This window comes from Heliangelus exortis, chromosome 20 (assembly GCF_036169615.1).
Source record: "Heliangelus exortis chromosome 20, bHelExo1.hap1, whole genome shotgun sequence".
Taxonomy (NCBI): domain Eukaryota; kingdom Metazoa; phylum Chordata; class Aves; order Apodiformes; family Trochilidae; genus Heliangelus; species Heliangelus exortis.
This window is the reverse complement of record NC_092441.1, coordinates 9,773,712-9,790,735: the sequence shown is the minus strand read 5'-3', so window position 1 is coordinate 9,790,735 and position 17,024 is coordinate 9,773,712. Positions and strand designations below refer to the sequence as shown.

General features: G+C 55.2%; 2 protein-coding genes across 2 annotated transcripts in view; one reads left to right on the top strand and one right to left on the bottom strand.

Moving 5' to 3' along the window:
• Positions 1–1,326: 1,326 nt before the first annotated feature.
• On the bottom strand, positions 1,327–9,670 carry LOC139805484 (TBC1 domain family member 24-like). Its single transcript, XM_071763938.1, has 7 exons — positions 9,468–9,670; positions 5,857–6,892; positions 5,210–5,368; positions 4,549–4,612; positions 3,223–3,318; positions 2,282–2,543; positions 1,327–1,509 (listed from the first exon to the last, which is right to left on the bottom strand). Exons 1-7 carry the CDS (start codon positions 9,559–9,561, stop codon positions 1,355–1,357), a joined length of 1,866 nt encoding a protein of 621 aa, XP_071620039.1. The 5' UTR covers positions 9,562–9,670; the 3' UTR covers positions 1,327–1,354.
• Positions 9,671–12,677: 3,007 nt separating this feature from the next.
• STX8 (syntaxin 8) overlaps positions 12,678–17,024 on the top strand; it is a 100,800-nt gene continuing 96,453 nt past the window's right edge. The window contains exons 1-2 of the mRNA XM_071764519.1: positions 12,678–12,818; positions 13,170–13,269. Of these exons, the coding sequence (XP_071620620.1) occupies positions 12,802–12,818; positions 13,170–13,269 (117 nt within the window). The 5' untranslated portion in view covers positions 12,678–12,801. The remainder of the gene's footprint in view (positions 12,819–13,169; positions 13,270–17,024) is intronic.

Sequence of the window (17,024 nt, the reverse complement as noted above, 5' to 3'; positions counted from 1 at the left end):
GGCCCCGTGTGTTCCTGATCTTTCCCTCCTCATTTCTTACATCTCAATAAAAGTTTCCTTCCCAAAGGTAATGAGCTGGAGCACAGCACAAGGGGCTCATCGCTGGGGCTGTGTGCCAAGGCTGAGCTCCCACAGATATCCTCTCCCTCCCTGATGTCCCACACAACCACGCTCCAGGAGTGAGTCCCGGGGCCAATGCTGGGCAGAAAGTCCAGAACACAAATATGGAAAGAAATACTGAGGACACCTTAGCAGAGCTTTTCTGTTGAAGGGAGGGAGTCACTCTGTGTAACTGGAGCTCTGGTGGGTGGAGGTCAGACCCAGGGATGTGGAGGGCTTCCCCTCACCTCCTCCTCTTACCTGGGCACCCTTTGAAGGCCACCCCCAATTCCTAGGTCTTGCTGCCATTGCCTGCTCCTACCCTCATCCTCCTGCCACTGCTGGCAGCTGGCATCAAGGGTCCTGCTCTGAATAGCTCCAGAAGTGCAATATATGAAAGATGAAACCTCAAGTGGAAAGTGATTTTGGATGTGTGAGATGGTCTCATCCTGCATGCATCTCTCTGCTCTACAGCCCTGCTGCCAGGGTTGCCTTGCCTGACTGAGCTACACGGACATGTTCACATTTTGTGTGTTAAAATGGCAGATCTGTCAGTCAGAGCAGGGTGAAGGCTCAAATGTCTTCTCTGCTGGTAGCCTCACATCAGTCCCTGGTGGGGGATGCTGAGCTGACCGCCCAGGTGAGGAGGCAGAGCTGGGGGAGCTGCCTGGCTCCTGGTGTCGGAACACCAGGCTGGAGTTTGGTGATCACTGATCAGCAGCTTCAGCCACGGACTGAAGAGTCTCCTGCACTGTGCTGGGTGGTGATCAGTGGGTGAGCCTGGGGGAGTCCTGGGCACCCACAGGGGCTCCAGAGTTCTGTGTGTGCCTTAAAGGGTAGGTTGGGCTTGGGAGCACAGGGAAGCAGAGGCTCAGTGTTTCTGCTGAGCTACCTGCTTCCATGCAGGGATTTGCCTGTGATCAAAATTCCTACCAAGTGTACCTGTGCTCTGCTGTGCTGGTTTGCTGCCCAGCCCCAAGCCACAAGTCCAGGAGAAAGTGTGAGAAACACCGGAGGGGCTCAGCTCCCCTCCACACTCTGAACTGGGACAGGCTGGGTGGAGCAGCTTGGAGAGGGGACCTCAACTGTCCCTGAAGGCAGCACCCCAAGTCCTGTTCCTGGCACCCTATTGCCCTCCCTTCACACCACCATGCCCACTGCCCGTGGAGGGGTGGATGGTGAGTGGAGGTGTCAGTGGTGGGGCTGGGCCAGCAGCTGGGGTGTCTCCTTGGTCAGCGTGGCCAGGGGCTGTGTCCTACAGGACTTTGGTGTTTTGAAAGCCCCACACTTCCAAGAGCTGCACCTTGAAGTTCTCCTGGCAGAGGGGAGGGTTGTCAAAGGTCTCGCAGTGCTCGGTGTGACCCCAGAGCAGGTTGGCATCGAGGGACAGAGCTTGGCCTCCCCCCCCACCTGCAAAAGCAAGAGAGGTGGTCAGGATCTGCTCGCCCCCCACTGCTGCTCAAGCAGGGCCATCGGCCCATCTGAGGAGGTCTCTCAGATGGAGGAGCTTTCTGCCCTTTGGCCACAGCACAGAAATGCTCTGAGCTGCCACTCGGGATGCCAGCCTGGAGGCACAGCTCCCGGGGAGGTGTCTGCAGGGCAGCTGGCACAGGGCAGACAGTGCCAGAGGTTGCCCTGGCAGCACAAGCTGAATCATTAAACTGCTTGGTGAGCTGGATAACAAGGAAAGCTCCTGGTATCCCAGCAGCCAGGCATGCCCTGATCCCCAGGGCTGGAAGGGAGGCAGAGGAGGCTGTCAGGGCTGCAGCCCTTCCTCACTCACTGCCGAGCCCACCCTGGCAGTGCTGGGCACAGACACACACCCTGTGCTCTGCTCTGTGCCTGGCCCTTCCCCAGGGTGATCCCCACCTGCACCTCCTCTCTATGCAGCACAAAGCAGAGCAAAGAGCCAGGAGAGGGCTGCAAGCCTTGGGCTGTGGTGCCCCCTCAGCTGGCAGAGCCCCTCTGGGTGCCTCAGGAGCATCCTTGCCCTGGCACAGCTTTTGCACTCCTGCTAATTTGAGGAAGAGGAGGAGGGGACTTCATCTCCTCTGACTTTAAGTTCATATCCCAAACCAGGAGGTCTTTGACTCTACCAGCAGCTCAGGTTTTAGCCAAGCCCTTTTCAGGCAAAGCAGCAGTGGGTGGGTGGGTGGGTGGGTGCCCACCACAGGGTAATTACCAATAACGATCCCTTCCTGTGACCCAGACATGAACATGGAGGCTGTTTTGGAAGGCAGAAGGAAGTGCCTGATGGCCAGGAAGGGGGAGAGCCTGCCTTTCCTCTGTGGCACGGGCACGGTGAGATGGTTTGAGCTGGTGCTGCCATCTGGGGAGGAGCAGGGGAGAGGGGAAGGTGACCGCTGGCGGGAGCGTGGCACGGCTTTGGCCAGCTCTGGCTTCTTGATCAACACCCACTCGTACTTCTCTGCCTTGGGACGCACCTGGGGAGCAAGAGAACCGTGGTGAGCCCTGTCCTTCAGGGCATCTGCTTTGCTGGGAAGGATGGTGCTGCCTGGGCAGGTGGGCTGGGGGCCAAATCCTGCGTCACACATCTGGACCCAGGGCAGGGAGGGGACGAGGCATGCTGGCAGTGCCAGGGCTGCTCTGGGGGTGGCTGTGAGATGTTTTCACCAGTCACTGCCCCAAACAGGCAAACCTGCACTGCCCACGTTGCTGGGTGGGTGCTGGCTGGACACCAGTGGGATGCTGGATGGATGCTGGGCTTTGCCCCCAAGATCCTTGCACCAGCTCATCCTGCTCCCTCTGCGTGCCCCTAGGGGTAGCTTGGGAATGCTCCATCCAGGAGCTGTGCTGAGCAAACAGGGCAGAAACCTGCTGCCATACAGGAGGGTGCTCTGAGGCTCACCCAGGCTTATTCCATGTTGCTTTGAAGGCTTGGGGCAAACTAGGTGACCCTGGCAGGAGCTGGTTCTCCATGTGTTCCCATCCAGCACAGCAGCTTCATTGCTGCTGTCTCCTGCCAGAGCTAAAGGGTGGTGGTGGGACCATGGCAAGGAAGCAGCTCTGTGCCACCATGCCCTGAGTTGTCAGAGGAGTAACGGAAAAAGTAATTAACAGACAAACCCATAAACATAAACCCAAAAATAAAACGTGACTTACAGTGAACACAAAACACTCTCCTGTCCCAAAAAATCCCGATGTTGTCCCGCTCTTCTTCCTTTCACTCCAGTCAGAGGAGAGGAATGCCCCACACACCTTTGGGGAAGAGCACAGGGGGAGTCAGAGGGGGGAACTTGAGCAAGAAGCACTGGGCATGTGTTCAGGAGGGCAAGGGCTCTGCCAGGTTCCCAGGGAGCCAAATCCTGCTGTGCCAGCTCTATCCTGCCCTGAGAAGTCCCTGATGCTCTGGATGTGAGTCCTCTCAGGCTCTCAGGGGGCAGATTTGGAGACTGCTCTTTTGCAGCAGAGGTGATAGCCCTGAGCCTCCCATTCCTGAGCCAAATCCAGCAATGGAAAGGAGCTGTGTGGCTCAAAGCACCTGAACAGCATTGCAACATACTGTGGGTTGGGGTATAGGAGTCCTTAGGTGGCCCCTGGACAGTGGATAGGTGGTTGTCAGCTTTATGAGTCTTTAGAGAAAATATGTTTTTAAATGGCAAAGACTCAAGTCACACTTTTTTTTTTTTTTTTTTTTTAACCAGTCCCAGGAGTTTTCCACCTCTGGTCAGGCTGACCCTGGTGTGGATGCCCTTAACTTGACCATGGCTGGAGAAGACCTGCAGAGAGCTGGGAAGTGCTGCCAGTCCTTGGTGCTAGCTAAGGAATGAAATGAGCTAAAACATGTAAGAAACAATGTTTTGTAAGACACCTTCTGTCTGCACAAGGCCCTAGGGGGTGCCAGGGTGTTTATCTCCACACCACACTGAAGTGTCAGGCTTGGGAAATTGGGACTGCTCACTCAATAAATCTTTGGGATGCCTGAACAATTTACAGAACTTGCCTCTACTGTTTGATGAAGAGTGGAGAGATAAAACACAGGTTTATGAGCCACTCAGAGTTCCTGGGAAGAGGCCTGGCTCAGGGGGGTTTGCAGTTATTTCACGACTTCCAAACCTTGGAGGAGCTGTCCTGATTTCTCCTCCATTTCCCTCGCGTGGTGGATCTTGCAAGCAGAGATCCTTGAATTTCATGTGTTGAAAGCAAGTCCTGGCTCAGGCAAAGCATCTGCTGGCTTTGGGGAAGTCTGCTTAGCAAGGACCTGATGATTCAGTTTGTATTTGCAATAAAAGAGCATTGCCCATGGCCTCTCTGCAACTCCTCTGCTTCCCCTCAGACCAGGCTCTGTGGAGGGAGCTGGGACAGACCCCGGGCCAGAGGGACCAAGCAGCCCCATGGCTGCTCCAGGAAGTGTTGGTAGGGACAACCACCCTGTCCCCCTCCCCACAGTGGCACCAGCACAGCCAACTTAGCCTGGGAAATGTTTACCTCCCCCTCTGCTGTTTTGATCAGCAGCACCGTGGGTTCGTAGCCTTCACAGCACGTGTAAAACCTGCAGAGATGAAGAAAGAGGCTGGGTTGGGGGGGGTCTGAGGGACAGGAGCAGAGTGTCACGCTGACACCATGGGTGTGAAGGACACCAGAGAGCTGTGGTGGCTCTCCTGAGGCTGTGGCTGTGCTGGCAGCTGCCCCAAGGGAGCTGCTGGAAGGACAGCAGCAGGAAGGAACTTGTGGCTGCAGCAGCCTCAGTGTTGGTGGAGGCACAGGGGGAGCTGGCTTAGGGCACTTCTCAACTCATTTTTGTTTGGTGAAGCAGGTAACAGCTCAGGTAAACCCAACCATTAAACCCTCCCACCCTACTCTCGGGCACCAGGAGTGTGTGTGGGGATGCTTCATGGGGGGAGTTTACCAAGAGCATGTCCTGAAGTGCCACATCTGCTCATTTTTAAATACTTAAGAGCCTCAGCCCTCTCCCCTACAGCCAGAACTGGCTCAGGCCATGCTCCAGATCTCCAATTAGCCCAAGAGGGTCCCCGGGAGACCTCAGATCTCCCCCCTGCTCACTACACATTGATTCTTTCTACCCCTCCAACCTCTACCCAGTTTTACACCCGGCCCAGCCTGACCCAAGGAGCAGATGACATTTTACCTCTGCAGGCTGCACCCATCTTCTGAGGTGGAGAAGAGCAGCAGTGGGGGGAAAAGGGAGAAGCGCTCCGGGATCCAGGACCAGATGATGCGCATCTCCTGAGCTGTGACAGAGCTGGAGCTGAAGCTCTGCACGTCCACAGCCAGGTGGAAGGACTGTCTGTGTGAGGGAGAACACCCATTACTGCCAGGATGGGGGGATGTCTGCTTTTAGGGGTGCAGCATCAAGTTGTGACAGGCTTTTTTGCATCTCCAGCTCTAACTTCACAGCATCTCCTAGCAGGGTCCTCTCGGGGGAGCCGAGGGGTCCCCAGCAGAGCCAAAGCTACCGGAGATACTGAAGCTCCCCCCATGTTGTATTAGGTTGGACATTAGAAAGAATTTCTTTCTGGAGAGGGTGATCAGCCATTGGAATGGGCTGCCCAGGGAAGGGGTGGATTCTCCATCCCTGGAGGTATTTCAAAAGAGCCTGGATGTGGCACTCAGTGCCATGGGCTGGGAACCACGGGGGGAGTGGATCAAGGGTTGGACTTGATGAGCTCTGAGGTCCCTTCCAACCCAGCCCGTTCTATGATTCTATGATCTCCAGTGTAACTTGTATTTTGTCTGCTCAGCCCCAAGAGCTGGCAAAGGGAGAGGTCTCCTTACCTGCTCTGCACCATGTTTATGCCCCTCTCCATTAACGCCTTCCTGTTGGCCATCTGGAGGAGCCAGATTTCCTTGCGGGAGAAGAGCCGGATGCCAAAGGCTCTCTCCAGGAGCTTGTCGACGCTGACGTGCTCAGCAATGTTCTGCACAAAAGCCTGCAGGTCTGCCTTGATGTCTGTGCCCTCCAGCTCAGGGGAGGTGACCGAGAGCCTGTACTGCTTCAGCAGGGCCAGGGCGATGCGGTAAAGGACCTTCTGCCCCTCCAGCAGGTAGACATCAAAGACACGGATGGCGTACCTGAAGGGGAGGTCCTGGAAGAGCCAGGATAACCACTCAGAGTAAACCTCAAAGACATTCTCAGAGGTGCCGGCGATGAGTTTGTGAGCTGCTGGGCAGTGCTTGTTGGCCAGATCCCCAAAAGTCATGCAGGAGGCCTGGTGGGCCAGGAAGGACTGATCGATGTAGCTGGTGTGGGGAGCGTTGCTGGAGAGGAGGCGAGAGATGTTCTCAAAGCACTGAGCTTCATCCTCGCTGTAGTGCAGCAGCAGGGCCACCAGGGAAGGCAGGATCGGGCTGTAGGTTATGTCAGGGAAAAGGTTGCCAACACAGATGAGGATCTTCTTCAAGGCGGTGACCCCCTCCGGGTTGAGGCAGTACGTGGGCATGGAGCATCCTTCCAGGAACTCGGGCAAAGGGTGGGAGCTCACACTCAGCTTCCCAAAGAGCCGGCTCACCACGTCCCTGTAGACAGGGGCATCGGGGGTGACACGGCGGCACGGGACCTGCTGGAGCAGCTGGTGGTACACCTGAGCTCTCAGACCACGGCTCACTGCCCAGCAGCCTTCTCTTGCCAGCTTTTTCAGCTCCTTCAGGGGCTTGCTGAGGATGTCCTGGGGGATGTGCCCTTGGTGCTCTGGATCTGGCATCCTGTCCCAATCCACAAACTGCCCGCAGCCCAGACAGGAGGAGGAGTCAGTGCCCCAGGTGTCAGCCTCGGGTGTGATCACGATGGTGACTGGAGATGAGCCAAACATCTCTGTGGGACAAAGACCTTTTAGTCAACGTGAGGAAGGGCTGAGGGAGCTGGGGGTGTTGAGGCTGGAGAAGAGGAGGCTCAGGGGAGACCTCATCACTCTCTACAACTCCCTGAAAGGAGGTTGGAGCCAGGGGGGGGTTGGGCTCTGCTCCCAGGCAACTCTCAGCAAGACAAGAGGCCAAGGGCTTAAGAATTTTTTCTGAGCTGCTCTGCCAGGGGAGGTTTAGGTTGGATATTAGAAAGAAATTCTTTGCAGAGAGGTGATGAGGCATTGGAATGGGCTGCCCAGGGAGGGGGTGGATTCTCCATCCCTGGAGGTTTTTAAGGACAGACTGGATGTGGCACTCAGTGCCATGGGCTGGGAACCATGGGGGGAGTGGATCAAGGGTTGGACTTGGTGATCTCAGAGGTCCTTCCCAACCCAAATGATTCTGTGATTCTGTGCTTCACTGCCCCAGGTGAAGGGGTTTTCCCCTGCCTGATGGAGTCCTTACAGCAGCGTCTTGTATTGCCATGGTTATGCCCCCCTGCAAAGGGGAGGTTCTCAGAAGGCTTTGCCAGGCTGGAGCTGCTGCTTTGCCCTCCCCTGCCCACATGGGCTCAGAACCCTGCTGAAATCCCTGCTGGGGGTTCAGGGAAGTGTGGGACCAGGCAGCAGCTGGGGGTCAGAGCTGCTTCTCCTCACCAGTGAGGGATTTTGCACCCCCCAAAAAGCTCCTGGCTCTCTGGAGGACGGGAGGCTCTGTTGCTCAGGGACGGCCATGGGACAGCAGTCTGACACCATGATGAGAAGCTGGATGGATCCCAGACCAGCTCTGCAGGGGCAGAGGGGTCCCAGACGGTGCTGAGACTGAGAGGGATCATTTGCATCGTGTCCCCTCCCAAGGACAAATCGGGGCAGGACACAATGTCCTGGGACAGCCCGGGACTGCTATGAGCCCAGAGAGAGTGGGCAAAGCTGGCCAGAGGGTGGGTGCCCTCCATCGTCCCGTGTCCCACAAATATTTCCTGACCCCTCCGGCTGCTCTGGTGCCAGGAGAAGTTTCAGGGAGACAGTGGTGCAGGGGAAGGGGCTCGCTGAGGGCGGAGGGGTGGTCTGCGGGGTGCCAAGGGGTGTCCTACATGTCCCCGTGGAGGCACCAGGTCCAGGCACAGCACGCAGGGGCTGGCCAGCATCTAGGACGCTCCTGGGACCCTCAGTGGGACCCCAGCCCTGCGGAGGGGCTGTGGCAGCTCCCGGCCCTCCCGTGGGAAGAGCAGAGTTCGAGCTCCTCCTAGAGAGAAGAGAGCGGTGTTTCCCTTGGGCTTCCCAGGGAGTTCGGCTCCAAAACCTCTCCAAGGAGACGGGAATTGCGTCCGCCTGGCTGAGCTCTGCTGGGCGGGGGTTAATGGGCAAGGATAAAGTCGATTAGAGCAGCGTTAATGCTCTGATGTTTGTACCTTGATTGCGCTCAGCTGGCCTGGGCAGTCTCAGATGGATCTGCACCAAACCGAACCGAACCTCACTGCAAGGTGAGGGGGGACACAGGAGGGACACAGCACAATCCCAGCCCTGTGGTGCTACAACAAGAGGGGGTCCTGGATGGCTCTGGCTCCCCCTCTCCAGTTCTGTTTGGCTCCCGCTCAACTTTGGCAAGCCCAGCAGATCATAGAATCACAGAATCATAGAATTGTCTGGGTTGGAAGGGACCTCAGAGCTCATCAAGTCCAACCCTTGCTCCACTCCCCCCGTGGTTCCCAGCCCATGGCACTGAGTGCCACATCCAGGCTCTTTTGAAATATCTCCAGGGATGGAGAATCCACCCCTTCCCTGGGCAGCCCATTCCAATGGCTGATCACCCTCTCCAGAAAGAAATTCTTTCTCATGTCCAACCTAAACCTCCCCTGGCACAACTTGAGACCTCTTGTGCCCTCTTGTCTTGCTGAGAGTTGCCTGGGAAAAGAGCCCAACCCCCCCCGGGTCCAACCTCCTTTCAGGGAGTTGGAGAGAGTGATGAGGTCTCCCCTGAGCCTCCTCTTCTCCAGCCTCAACACCCCCAGCTCCCTCAGCCTCTCCTCATAGGATCTGTGCTCGAGTCCCTTCACCAGCCCAGTTGCCTCCTTTGGACCTGCTCCAGGACCTCGATATCCTTCCTGAGCTGAGGGGCCCAGGGTCTGATCAGGTTCAGTTCTGGTTCAGGGAAGGGGCAGCAGCTTCAGGCTGACTCCTGCTTTGCAGGCAGACACCCCTGGCAGTGTCACACAGGCTGCAGGCCATAGGAACCAGGCTGAAACCCCCCCTGGGGCTGAAGCAGTGCTGGTGGCACCTCTGTGGTCCCCAAGCTGACCTCGTCCTTGCAGCTGGCTGCATCACAAGGGTGCTGCCCTCCCAAAGTGCTGGGACCACCAGTTCTGAGCCCACCCGACTCCCAGTGCCTTGGCCCGGGGTCCTGCTGGCCGTGGCTGCAGCTCTGCCCAGCCCAGGACACGCTGGGGGGGTGGGGGGGGGGTTAGGGAAAGAATTCTGGATCTGCCGTACCCCCTCCACCTTCCCCAGCACCAGCTGTGCAGCTCTCCCCACACGCAGCTCACTCACCTTGCCCCGTGCCCACATTTTCACCCTCGGCCATGGGGGAGGCTCCAGGTGCCCCCCCCGGGGAGCTGTGCAGGCTGAGCCCCACCTGCAGCATGTGCCAGGCTCCCGGACACCCCACGGACAGGTCCCCGCCGCCCTTGTCACCTGCCCTGACTTTTAAGGTGAGTTTTCAGCCTGCTGGCACAAGAGGTTTATTTGGTGTAAATAGGGCCGAGGGGTGGAGCAGCTCCCGCACCCGGGTCACCCTTTCCTGCCCCAATTTTTTGCTGAGGGCGGGGAGGGGGGGGATGTAAACACCCGGTGGGATGAGATAAGCATCGAACCGGCAACACGAGCGCGAAACTTCATCACTGATTCTTCCCAAGGATAAACAACCTTCATCTTCCCACCCCCGGGCCCCCTCCCGTGGCCGCTGTCACGGGGCCGCCCGTCCTTGAGCAGAGGAAACAGCAACGCGGCCCCGGGGCTGCGGCCGCTTCCCACCGGCTGGGCCCGGAGGAGGCGGGAAGTGTCCCGGTGCCGGTGCCGAAGGAGAGAGGCGGGGGCCAGGAGGGCTGAGGGGCTGCCGGTGCCACGGCCCCGCACCTCTCGGGTGGGTTCTGTGGATGGGCGTCCCGGGGGGGGTGCCAGCTGTGTTTGTGGCACTGCTGGCTGGCAAAAACTGCACCTGGGGAGTCACAAAAATGCTAAAAATCTGTATCAGCTTCTGCATTGGAGAATATATTAATATGAAAGCCAGTAGAAGTTTTTTTCTTTTTTTTTTTTCTTTATTTTCTCTTCTTTTTTTTTCTTTTTTCTTTTTTTTTCTTTTTTCTTTTATTTTTCTTTCTTTCCTTTTTTATTTTTTTTATTTTTTTTTATTTTTTTTTCTTTTTTTTTCTTTTTTTCTTTTTCCTTTTATTTTTCTTTCTTTCCTTTTTTCTTTTTTTCTTTTTTTCTTTTTTTTCTTTTTTCTTTTATTTTTCTTTTTTTTCTTTTTCTTCCTTTTTTCTTTTTTCTTTTTTTTCTTTTTCCTTTTTTCTTTTTTCTCTTTTCTTTTTCTTTTTTTTCTTTTTTTTTTGTCTTTTTCTTTTCTTTTTTCCTTTTTTTCCTTTTTTTTTTTTTTCTTTTTCTTTTTTTTTTTTCCAGGATTAAACTTAGAGCACTTTCCCACCTTCATGAAAATGGATTTCAGTAACTGGTACAAAATCCAAGCTGCAGAGTACACACCATGGTTGAGCATATTCCACTCACACTCACTTGAGTAGTGTCAAGATCAAACTCTTTCTACCTCCAAAAAATGGATGAAAGGAGTGTATTGTATCCTTTATGTTCAAACATGCCACAGACAACTCTCCACCCCTAGAAACCCCCCCGGGTGCAGGAGCAGTTCTGGTGCTTCAGCTTTTCCCACCTGTCCCCTTTGCTGCTGGTTGACTGTGACCTCAAAAGGCTTTGCAGAATTCCAGGTGTGTGTTGCACTTGCAGGGAAAAGAGCTGAGTTGAAGGAAAAGAACCCTCCAAGAGCAGAGAGATGCTCCCAGCAACATCCCACCCAGCAGTGCTGTGACCTGGGGAGCTCACAGGTCAGGCTGCACTTAAAAGGAGATTCTTGTAGGCATGTTAAAATTTTATGTTGTCAGGAATTTTTTTGGTTGTTTTTTTTTTTTTTTTTCCCTTAAAAAAACTTGATTTTTTTCTCTGTGGTACCAGCTAGGGTGCGTTGCTCCTGCTGCCATGAGGTGTTGACACTGTCAATATTTTGGCTGCAGAGGCTGTGGAGGGCTCTGCATCCAACAGCTCAGCAGGTGCAGGTCCTTCCTTCTGCTCCAGCCCAGCCCAAAGAGCCTTTCCCACACCCAGGGTTTGGCCTCTTCCCTTTTTTTTATTTTTTTATTTTTTTTTTTTTTATCTTTTGGGTGGGATTGGTGACGCAAATCCACACAGACACAAGCATCAGGACGGGTGCCTGGGTTGGCAGTGATGTTTTATTGTGGAAAGTGACAAAAAGTGATGTTTTATTGCTCTCCTGAGACAGGGCTGGCACCTCTCTGCTGGGGTGCAGAGGACCAGCAGAGCCTCCTCAGCACCTTCCTGAGCAGCTGCACTTGGAGCTGGGGCCCTGGGCTGGGATTTGGATCACAGAGTGGCCCAGGTTGGAAGGGAGCTCAGAGCTCACCCCCTCCAACCCCCCTGGGGCTGGGGACACCTCTCATCCAGGGGATTGCTCAGGATCTCATCCAACCTGGATGCTCCCTGAGCACCTCCAGCTGGGAGCCGCAGCACCCACAGCACCCACAGCACCCACAGCACCCGCAGCACCCGCAGCACCCACAGCACCCACAGCACCCGCAGCACCCGCAGCACCCGCAGCATCCGCAGCATCCGCAGCACCCACAGCACCCACAGCACCCGCAGCACCCACAGCACCCGCAGCACCCACCCTGGGCCAGGTCTCACCGTGCCAAGAGCTTCTCCCTGAGGTCTCTGAGCAAAGAGCAAGGGGCAGGGGGTGCTGGAGGGGCTGAGCCCAATGGCAGGTGCTGGGACTCTGGTGCTGCATCCAGGGAGGACCCACAAGTGTCCGGGGAAGCTGCACGGGTGACTCGGGGAGCCCTGGGAGCCCCTGGTGTGGGTGAGACCCCAGGGACAGCTCATCCCTCTGGAGCAGCCAGCACGAACCTCTGGTGGCACCAGCTCTGCTGCTGCCCTTCCACGAGTGCTTTTTTTCACCAGTTCATTTTTCACCATTTTTCACCGCGTGGAGCCGCGATCCCTTCCTTGCTGTCCCCAATTCCCTTCCCTCTCCCGTCCCGGGGTGGGGGGGGGGGCTGCGGGAGGACACGGAGCTGGTTCGGTCCAGCAGGGAGCGGTACCGAGGGCTCTAGAAAATCCATAGGAAGAGAAGATGGGTGTCAAGGTCCCTGGGGAAGGCGCCAGGAGCTGCTGGTGCGGGCCGGGGGACAGGGAAAAAAAAGGGAAAGGGGATTCGAGGAAGGGAAGAAGGGAAGAAGGGAAGAAGGGAAGAAGGGAAGAAGGGATGGGAAGGGATGGGAAGGGAAGGGAAGGGAAGGGAAGGGAAGAAGGGAAGAAGGGAAGAAGGGAAGAAGGGAAGAAGGGAAGAAGGGAAGAAGGGAAGAAGGGAAGAAGGGAAGGGAAGGGAAGGGAAGGGAAGGGAAGGGAAGGGAAGGGAAGGGAAGGGAAGGGAAGGGAAGGGAAGGGAAGGGAAGGGAAGGAAGAAGCCGGTTCCGCCCCACCGGGGGGCGCTAAAGCTCCTGGCGGTGTTTGGGCCTCGGCAGCCGCCGTCGTCACGTGTCCGAGGCGGAAGCGCGGTCAGTTCCGGGCGGTAGCGGCCATGGCTCCGGACCCCTGGTGAGGGCAGCGCCTGCCCGACCCCCCCGGGGCTCCCGGACCCGGCCCGAGCCGCTCTGCTGCCGGCGGGCGCTGCCAGCCGGGTCCGGGGCCTCTGGGTTGCCGGGAGAGCCGTCCCGAGGGGCGGCCTGCAGAGCCCCCCAGCCCTGCGGCCGCCAGCGGCGGGGCCCGGTCCGGCTCCGAGGGGCTGCGGCTGGCGGGGGGCTTACCCTGGGTCTGCAGAGCCCCCTTTCCCCTAAACCCCCTGCTCTGAGATCAGTCTGAAGAGCAGCGAGTCCCCGCTTTCCCCCCGAGCGGGGCTGCCATGGGGAAGGGGCTCTGGGGGGTTCTCAGCCGCCGCTCTCGTTCCAGGCTCCCGCTCCACGATGCCGCTTGCCAGCTCGCCCAGGAGGTCGCCGAGAAGATCCAGGAGCGGAACCGGTGCCAAAGGAACGGGGAGAGCTCGGTCAAGGTACTTCCCTGCCGGCAGCTTGGGCCGGGATGGTTCCGGTTCCGTTTCGCTTCGTTCTAACCCCGGGTGAAGCGTTGGCTGTGCGGGAAGCTGAGTGCTCAGTTCCCAGCAGGGGGAAGCAGACACTGCCCGGGAAGGTGTCCCTGGGGGGGCTGAGGGGACAGAGGTGACACTCTGTGTACCTCTGTGTCCAGTTCTGGGCCCCTCAGCTCAGGAAGGAGATTGAGGTGCTGGAGCAGGTCCAGAGAAGAGCAAGGAGGCTGGGAAGGGATCCAGCACAAGTCCTGTGAGGAAGGGCTGAGGGAGCTGGGGGTGTTGAGGCTGGAGAAGAGGAGGCTCAGGGGAGACCTCATCACTCTCTCCAACTCCCTGAAAGGAGGTTGGAGCCAGGGGGGGTTGGGCTCTTTTCCCAGGCAACTCTCAGCAAGACAAGAGGGCACAAGAGGTCTCAAGTTGTGCCAGGGGAGGTTTAGGTTGGACATTAGAAAGAATTTCTTTCTGGAGAGGGTGCTCAGCCATTGGAATGGGCTGCCCAGGGAAGGGGTGGATTCTCCATCCCTGGAGATATTTCAAAAGAGCCTGGATGTGGCACTCAGTGCCATGGGCTGGGAACCACGGGGGGAGTGGATCAAGGGTTGGACTTGATGAGCTCTGAGGTCCCTTCCAACCCAGCCCATTCTAGGATTCTGTGATTCTCCTGAGTCTGGGGGGGGTGACAGCCCCATGTGAGGCCCCCAGAGCTCCCAGCTGGGCACCTGCCCACTCAGGTGTGTGTGGCAGCATCCTCAGGGCTCCTGGGAGCAAAGCCAGGAGGCAGTTTCCAAATTACTGGGAGCTCCTCAGTGTCCCAGGAAGAGTCTGGGATTTCCCAGTGCTGAGGCTTTGGTGCCTCTTGCTGGTTTTACAAAAAGAAGAAATGGGAGGGCTGGGCACGAGCTGCTGAGTGCTCAGGGCTGTTCCTGCCAGGAACAGAGCTGGGGGCTCAGCTCCTGAACCTCTCAGCTTGTGGCTTCTTGCACCCTTTTCTGGGTAAACACTGAGCAGATATTTTCTTCCCCACAGAGCTGACCACTTCCCTCCCTTTCTCTAGTGGCAGTGGATCCCATGAAATGGGAATTTTGTGACTTATTTTAGCTGTGTTTCTAATAAGAAACAGGAGTAGAGTTAAATATGAATGAGAAGCAGAAGTTAGAGCTTGCCCAGGAATGGTCTGTTCTCCACCTTTTCACACTTTACTGTTTAAAAAGTAAAATAAAAAGGTTCTCCAGGGACCTGCAGTCCTTTAGGACTGAAAATCTCCTCTTTCCCCTCAGGAAGCAGAGGAGTGCTTGGTCTCACACCCCTGAGCTCCTGCCCTTTGCTTCTCCCTTCCCTGCACTGAAATGCAACATGAGCCTTGAGTTACTTTTTTGTACTGATTTCCATAATTAAAAAAGCACTGGGGGGTTTGTTTGGTTGCAGCAGGGTGGTGAGGGGGTGATCACAGAATCTTCTTTGCTGGTCTCATTGCTTCTTTTTAATTTTAAAAGCAAATGCTGGTTTTTGGAATGTTTCCTGTGAAGAAAACAGTGCAGGCATTGAGCCAACAGGCAGGGGGGTTTCATGGAGGACTCAAATTCACCACGAGTTCAGAAGGCCCCAAATGAGTAGGATTTGAGAGAAATATTTTCTGGAGCTGTAGAATTGAGTGTTTAGAGGTGGTGATTAAACTCCCTGCTTCCAAGGACCAGGAGTTGCAGAGATGCAGATGTGGGCAATGCAGAGCTGGTCACAGGGTTGCTGCTTAATCCCTCTTTATTTATAGGGGACAAAGTTCCCTGTTGGCATCACTGCAGCCCGTGCTGCCTTCCAGAAACCCCCAACAAAACGTTGTGTTTGAGTTGTCTGAAGCCTTTCTTGTGCCATAATTCCCCTTGTTTTATGGAAACATGACATGGTTGATTTATTTCTTCATAAAATCATTTGTTCCATGCCTTGTATTTTCCACGTGTAGTTTCCCTTTCATCCATTAACAGTCAAAGATGAATATTTGGCAGGGTTTGATTCTACTATAAACAAGTGCCCAACAATGAGAGGGTTGTTTTCATAACAAATGCATGTTGAGAAATCCCATGGCTGAGCAGTCAGATATTCTATGATTCCTGAACATTTTTTCTCCATGGTTTAATGGAGAAAAAAAATCTTGGTACAGTGTTTGCCTGGTGGGGAGAATGTAAACAAGTTTTTTGTATTATTTTGCCATTAGCATGGCTAAAAAACCCAAAACAACAACAAGAAATTATTGCTTATTGCTGAGCAAAAAATAGAACAGAAAATTAAAATGGGGAAAAAAAAAAAAAAAAAAGCAAATGGTGTAGGGTAAGATTTGAAGGCAGCACTTTCCATGTGTGAACTTTGTTGAGCTGCTCCTAAAACATGGACTGGTTTCTTTTTAGTTCAGTGGAAGTGAAACCTTTTGTTCTATCACTGCAGAGGGTGTCTGTATTCATTGAATTTCTTGGCTTTGATGCTCCTTTGCTGTTCTGGGCTGATTAAAGGCAACATGGGCAGGAGTGCAGGACGTGCAGGTGTGAAACAGCCCTTTAATGACCTGATTGCAGAACTTGAGGGTGTGCAGCCACTGGGACTTCCCTAAAAGCACTTGCACCCTGTCCTGGCTTTGGGTTTGTGTCCTTGGATTTGGTTGTGTTTGAGAACAAATCTCCCTGAGTCAGAGAGACTGAAACTTCTGATGCTCCCAGGTGGTTTTTATTTTTGGGCAGGACCTTGCAGCACAGCAGATGCTCAGCCCTGGGGAGGCCACAGCTTGAGTCCTGTGTCCAGTTCTGGGCCCCTCAGCTCAGGAAGGAGATTGAGGTGCTGGAGCAGGTCCAGAGAAGAGCAAGGAGGCTGGGAAGGGATCCAGCACAAGTCCTGTGAGGAAGGGCTGAGGGAGCTGGGGGTGTTGAGGCTGGAGAAGAGGAGGCTCAGGGGAGACCTCATCACTCTCTCCAACTCCCTGAAAGGAGGTTGGAGCCAGGGGGGGGTTGGGCTCTTTTCCCAGGCAACTCTCAGCAAGACAAGAGGGCACAAGAGGTCTCAAGTTGTGCCAGGGGAGGTTTAGGTTGGACATTAGAAAGAATTTCTTTCTGGAGAGGGTGCTCAGGCATTGGAATGGGCTGCCCAGGGAAGGGGTGGATTCTCCATCCCTGGAGATATTTCAAAAGAGCCTGGATGTGGCACTCAGTGCCATGGGCTGGGAACCACGGGGGGAGTGGATCAAGGGTTGGACTTGAGGAGCTCTGAGGTCCCTTCCAACCCAGCCCATTCTAGGATTCTGTGATTCAGTGAGGTGCTGGGCACTTGGTGCTTCCTCTGTGCCTGCAAGGAGTCAGGAGTGGGAGTCAGGGCACATTTTCCTCTGTTCCCCAGGGAGCATCTGAGGCTGCAGCCCCTGGAACCCACAGCAGGGCTGACTTGTAAACAAAAAGCACACCAAGTCTGAATGAGGATGAATTGCATAGTTAATTGCTGTTGCAATGTTGTTTTTTCCTGGTGTGTTTTACATAACTGGAGAGAACTAATGTTTAAAGGAGGAAAAAACCCAGAGGATAATGTCAGCCTGACTTGGGAAGGGGTGAGGAGGGAGGAGGAGGAGGAGGATTCCCCCCAAACCTTGGGCTTGCTGTGAAGGACCTGAAGCTGGATGGTGGGCAGGTCACTTGTGTGAAAGGGTTGGGAGGCCCAGGTGCTGCTGAGAGGGGAGATGGGGGAAA

Excerpts from the sequence above, each read along its gene's own strand:
- LOC139805484 (XM_071763938.1), bottom strand. The coding sequence starts at position 9,561 with ATGCTGCAGGTGGGGCTCAGCCTGCACAGCTCCCCGGGGGGGGCACCT. Across the intron at positions 4,613-5,209 it reads GATGGGTGCAGCCTGCAGAG|GTTTTACACGTGCTGTGAAG; the intron begins GTAAAATGTCAT and ends TCATCTCTGCAG. Across the intron at positions 3,319-4,548 it reads TCAAAACAGCAGAGGGGGAG|GTGTGTGGGGCATTCCTCTC; the intron begins GTAAACATTTCC and ends TCTTCCCCAAAG.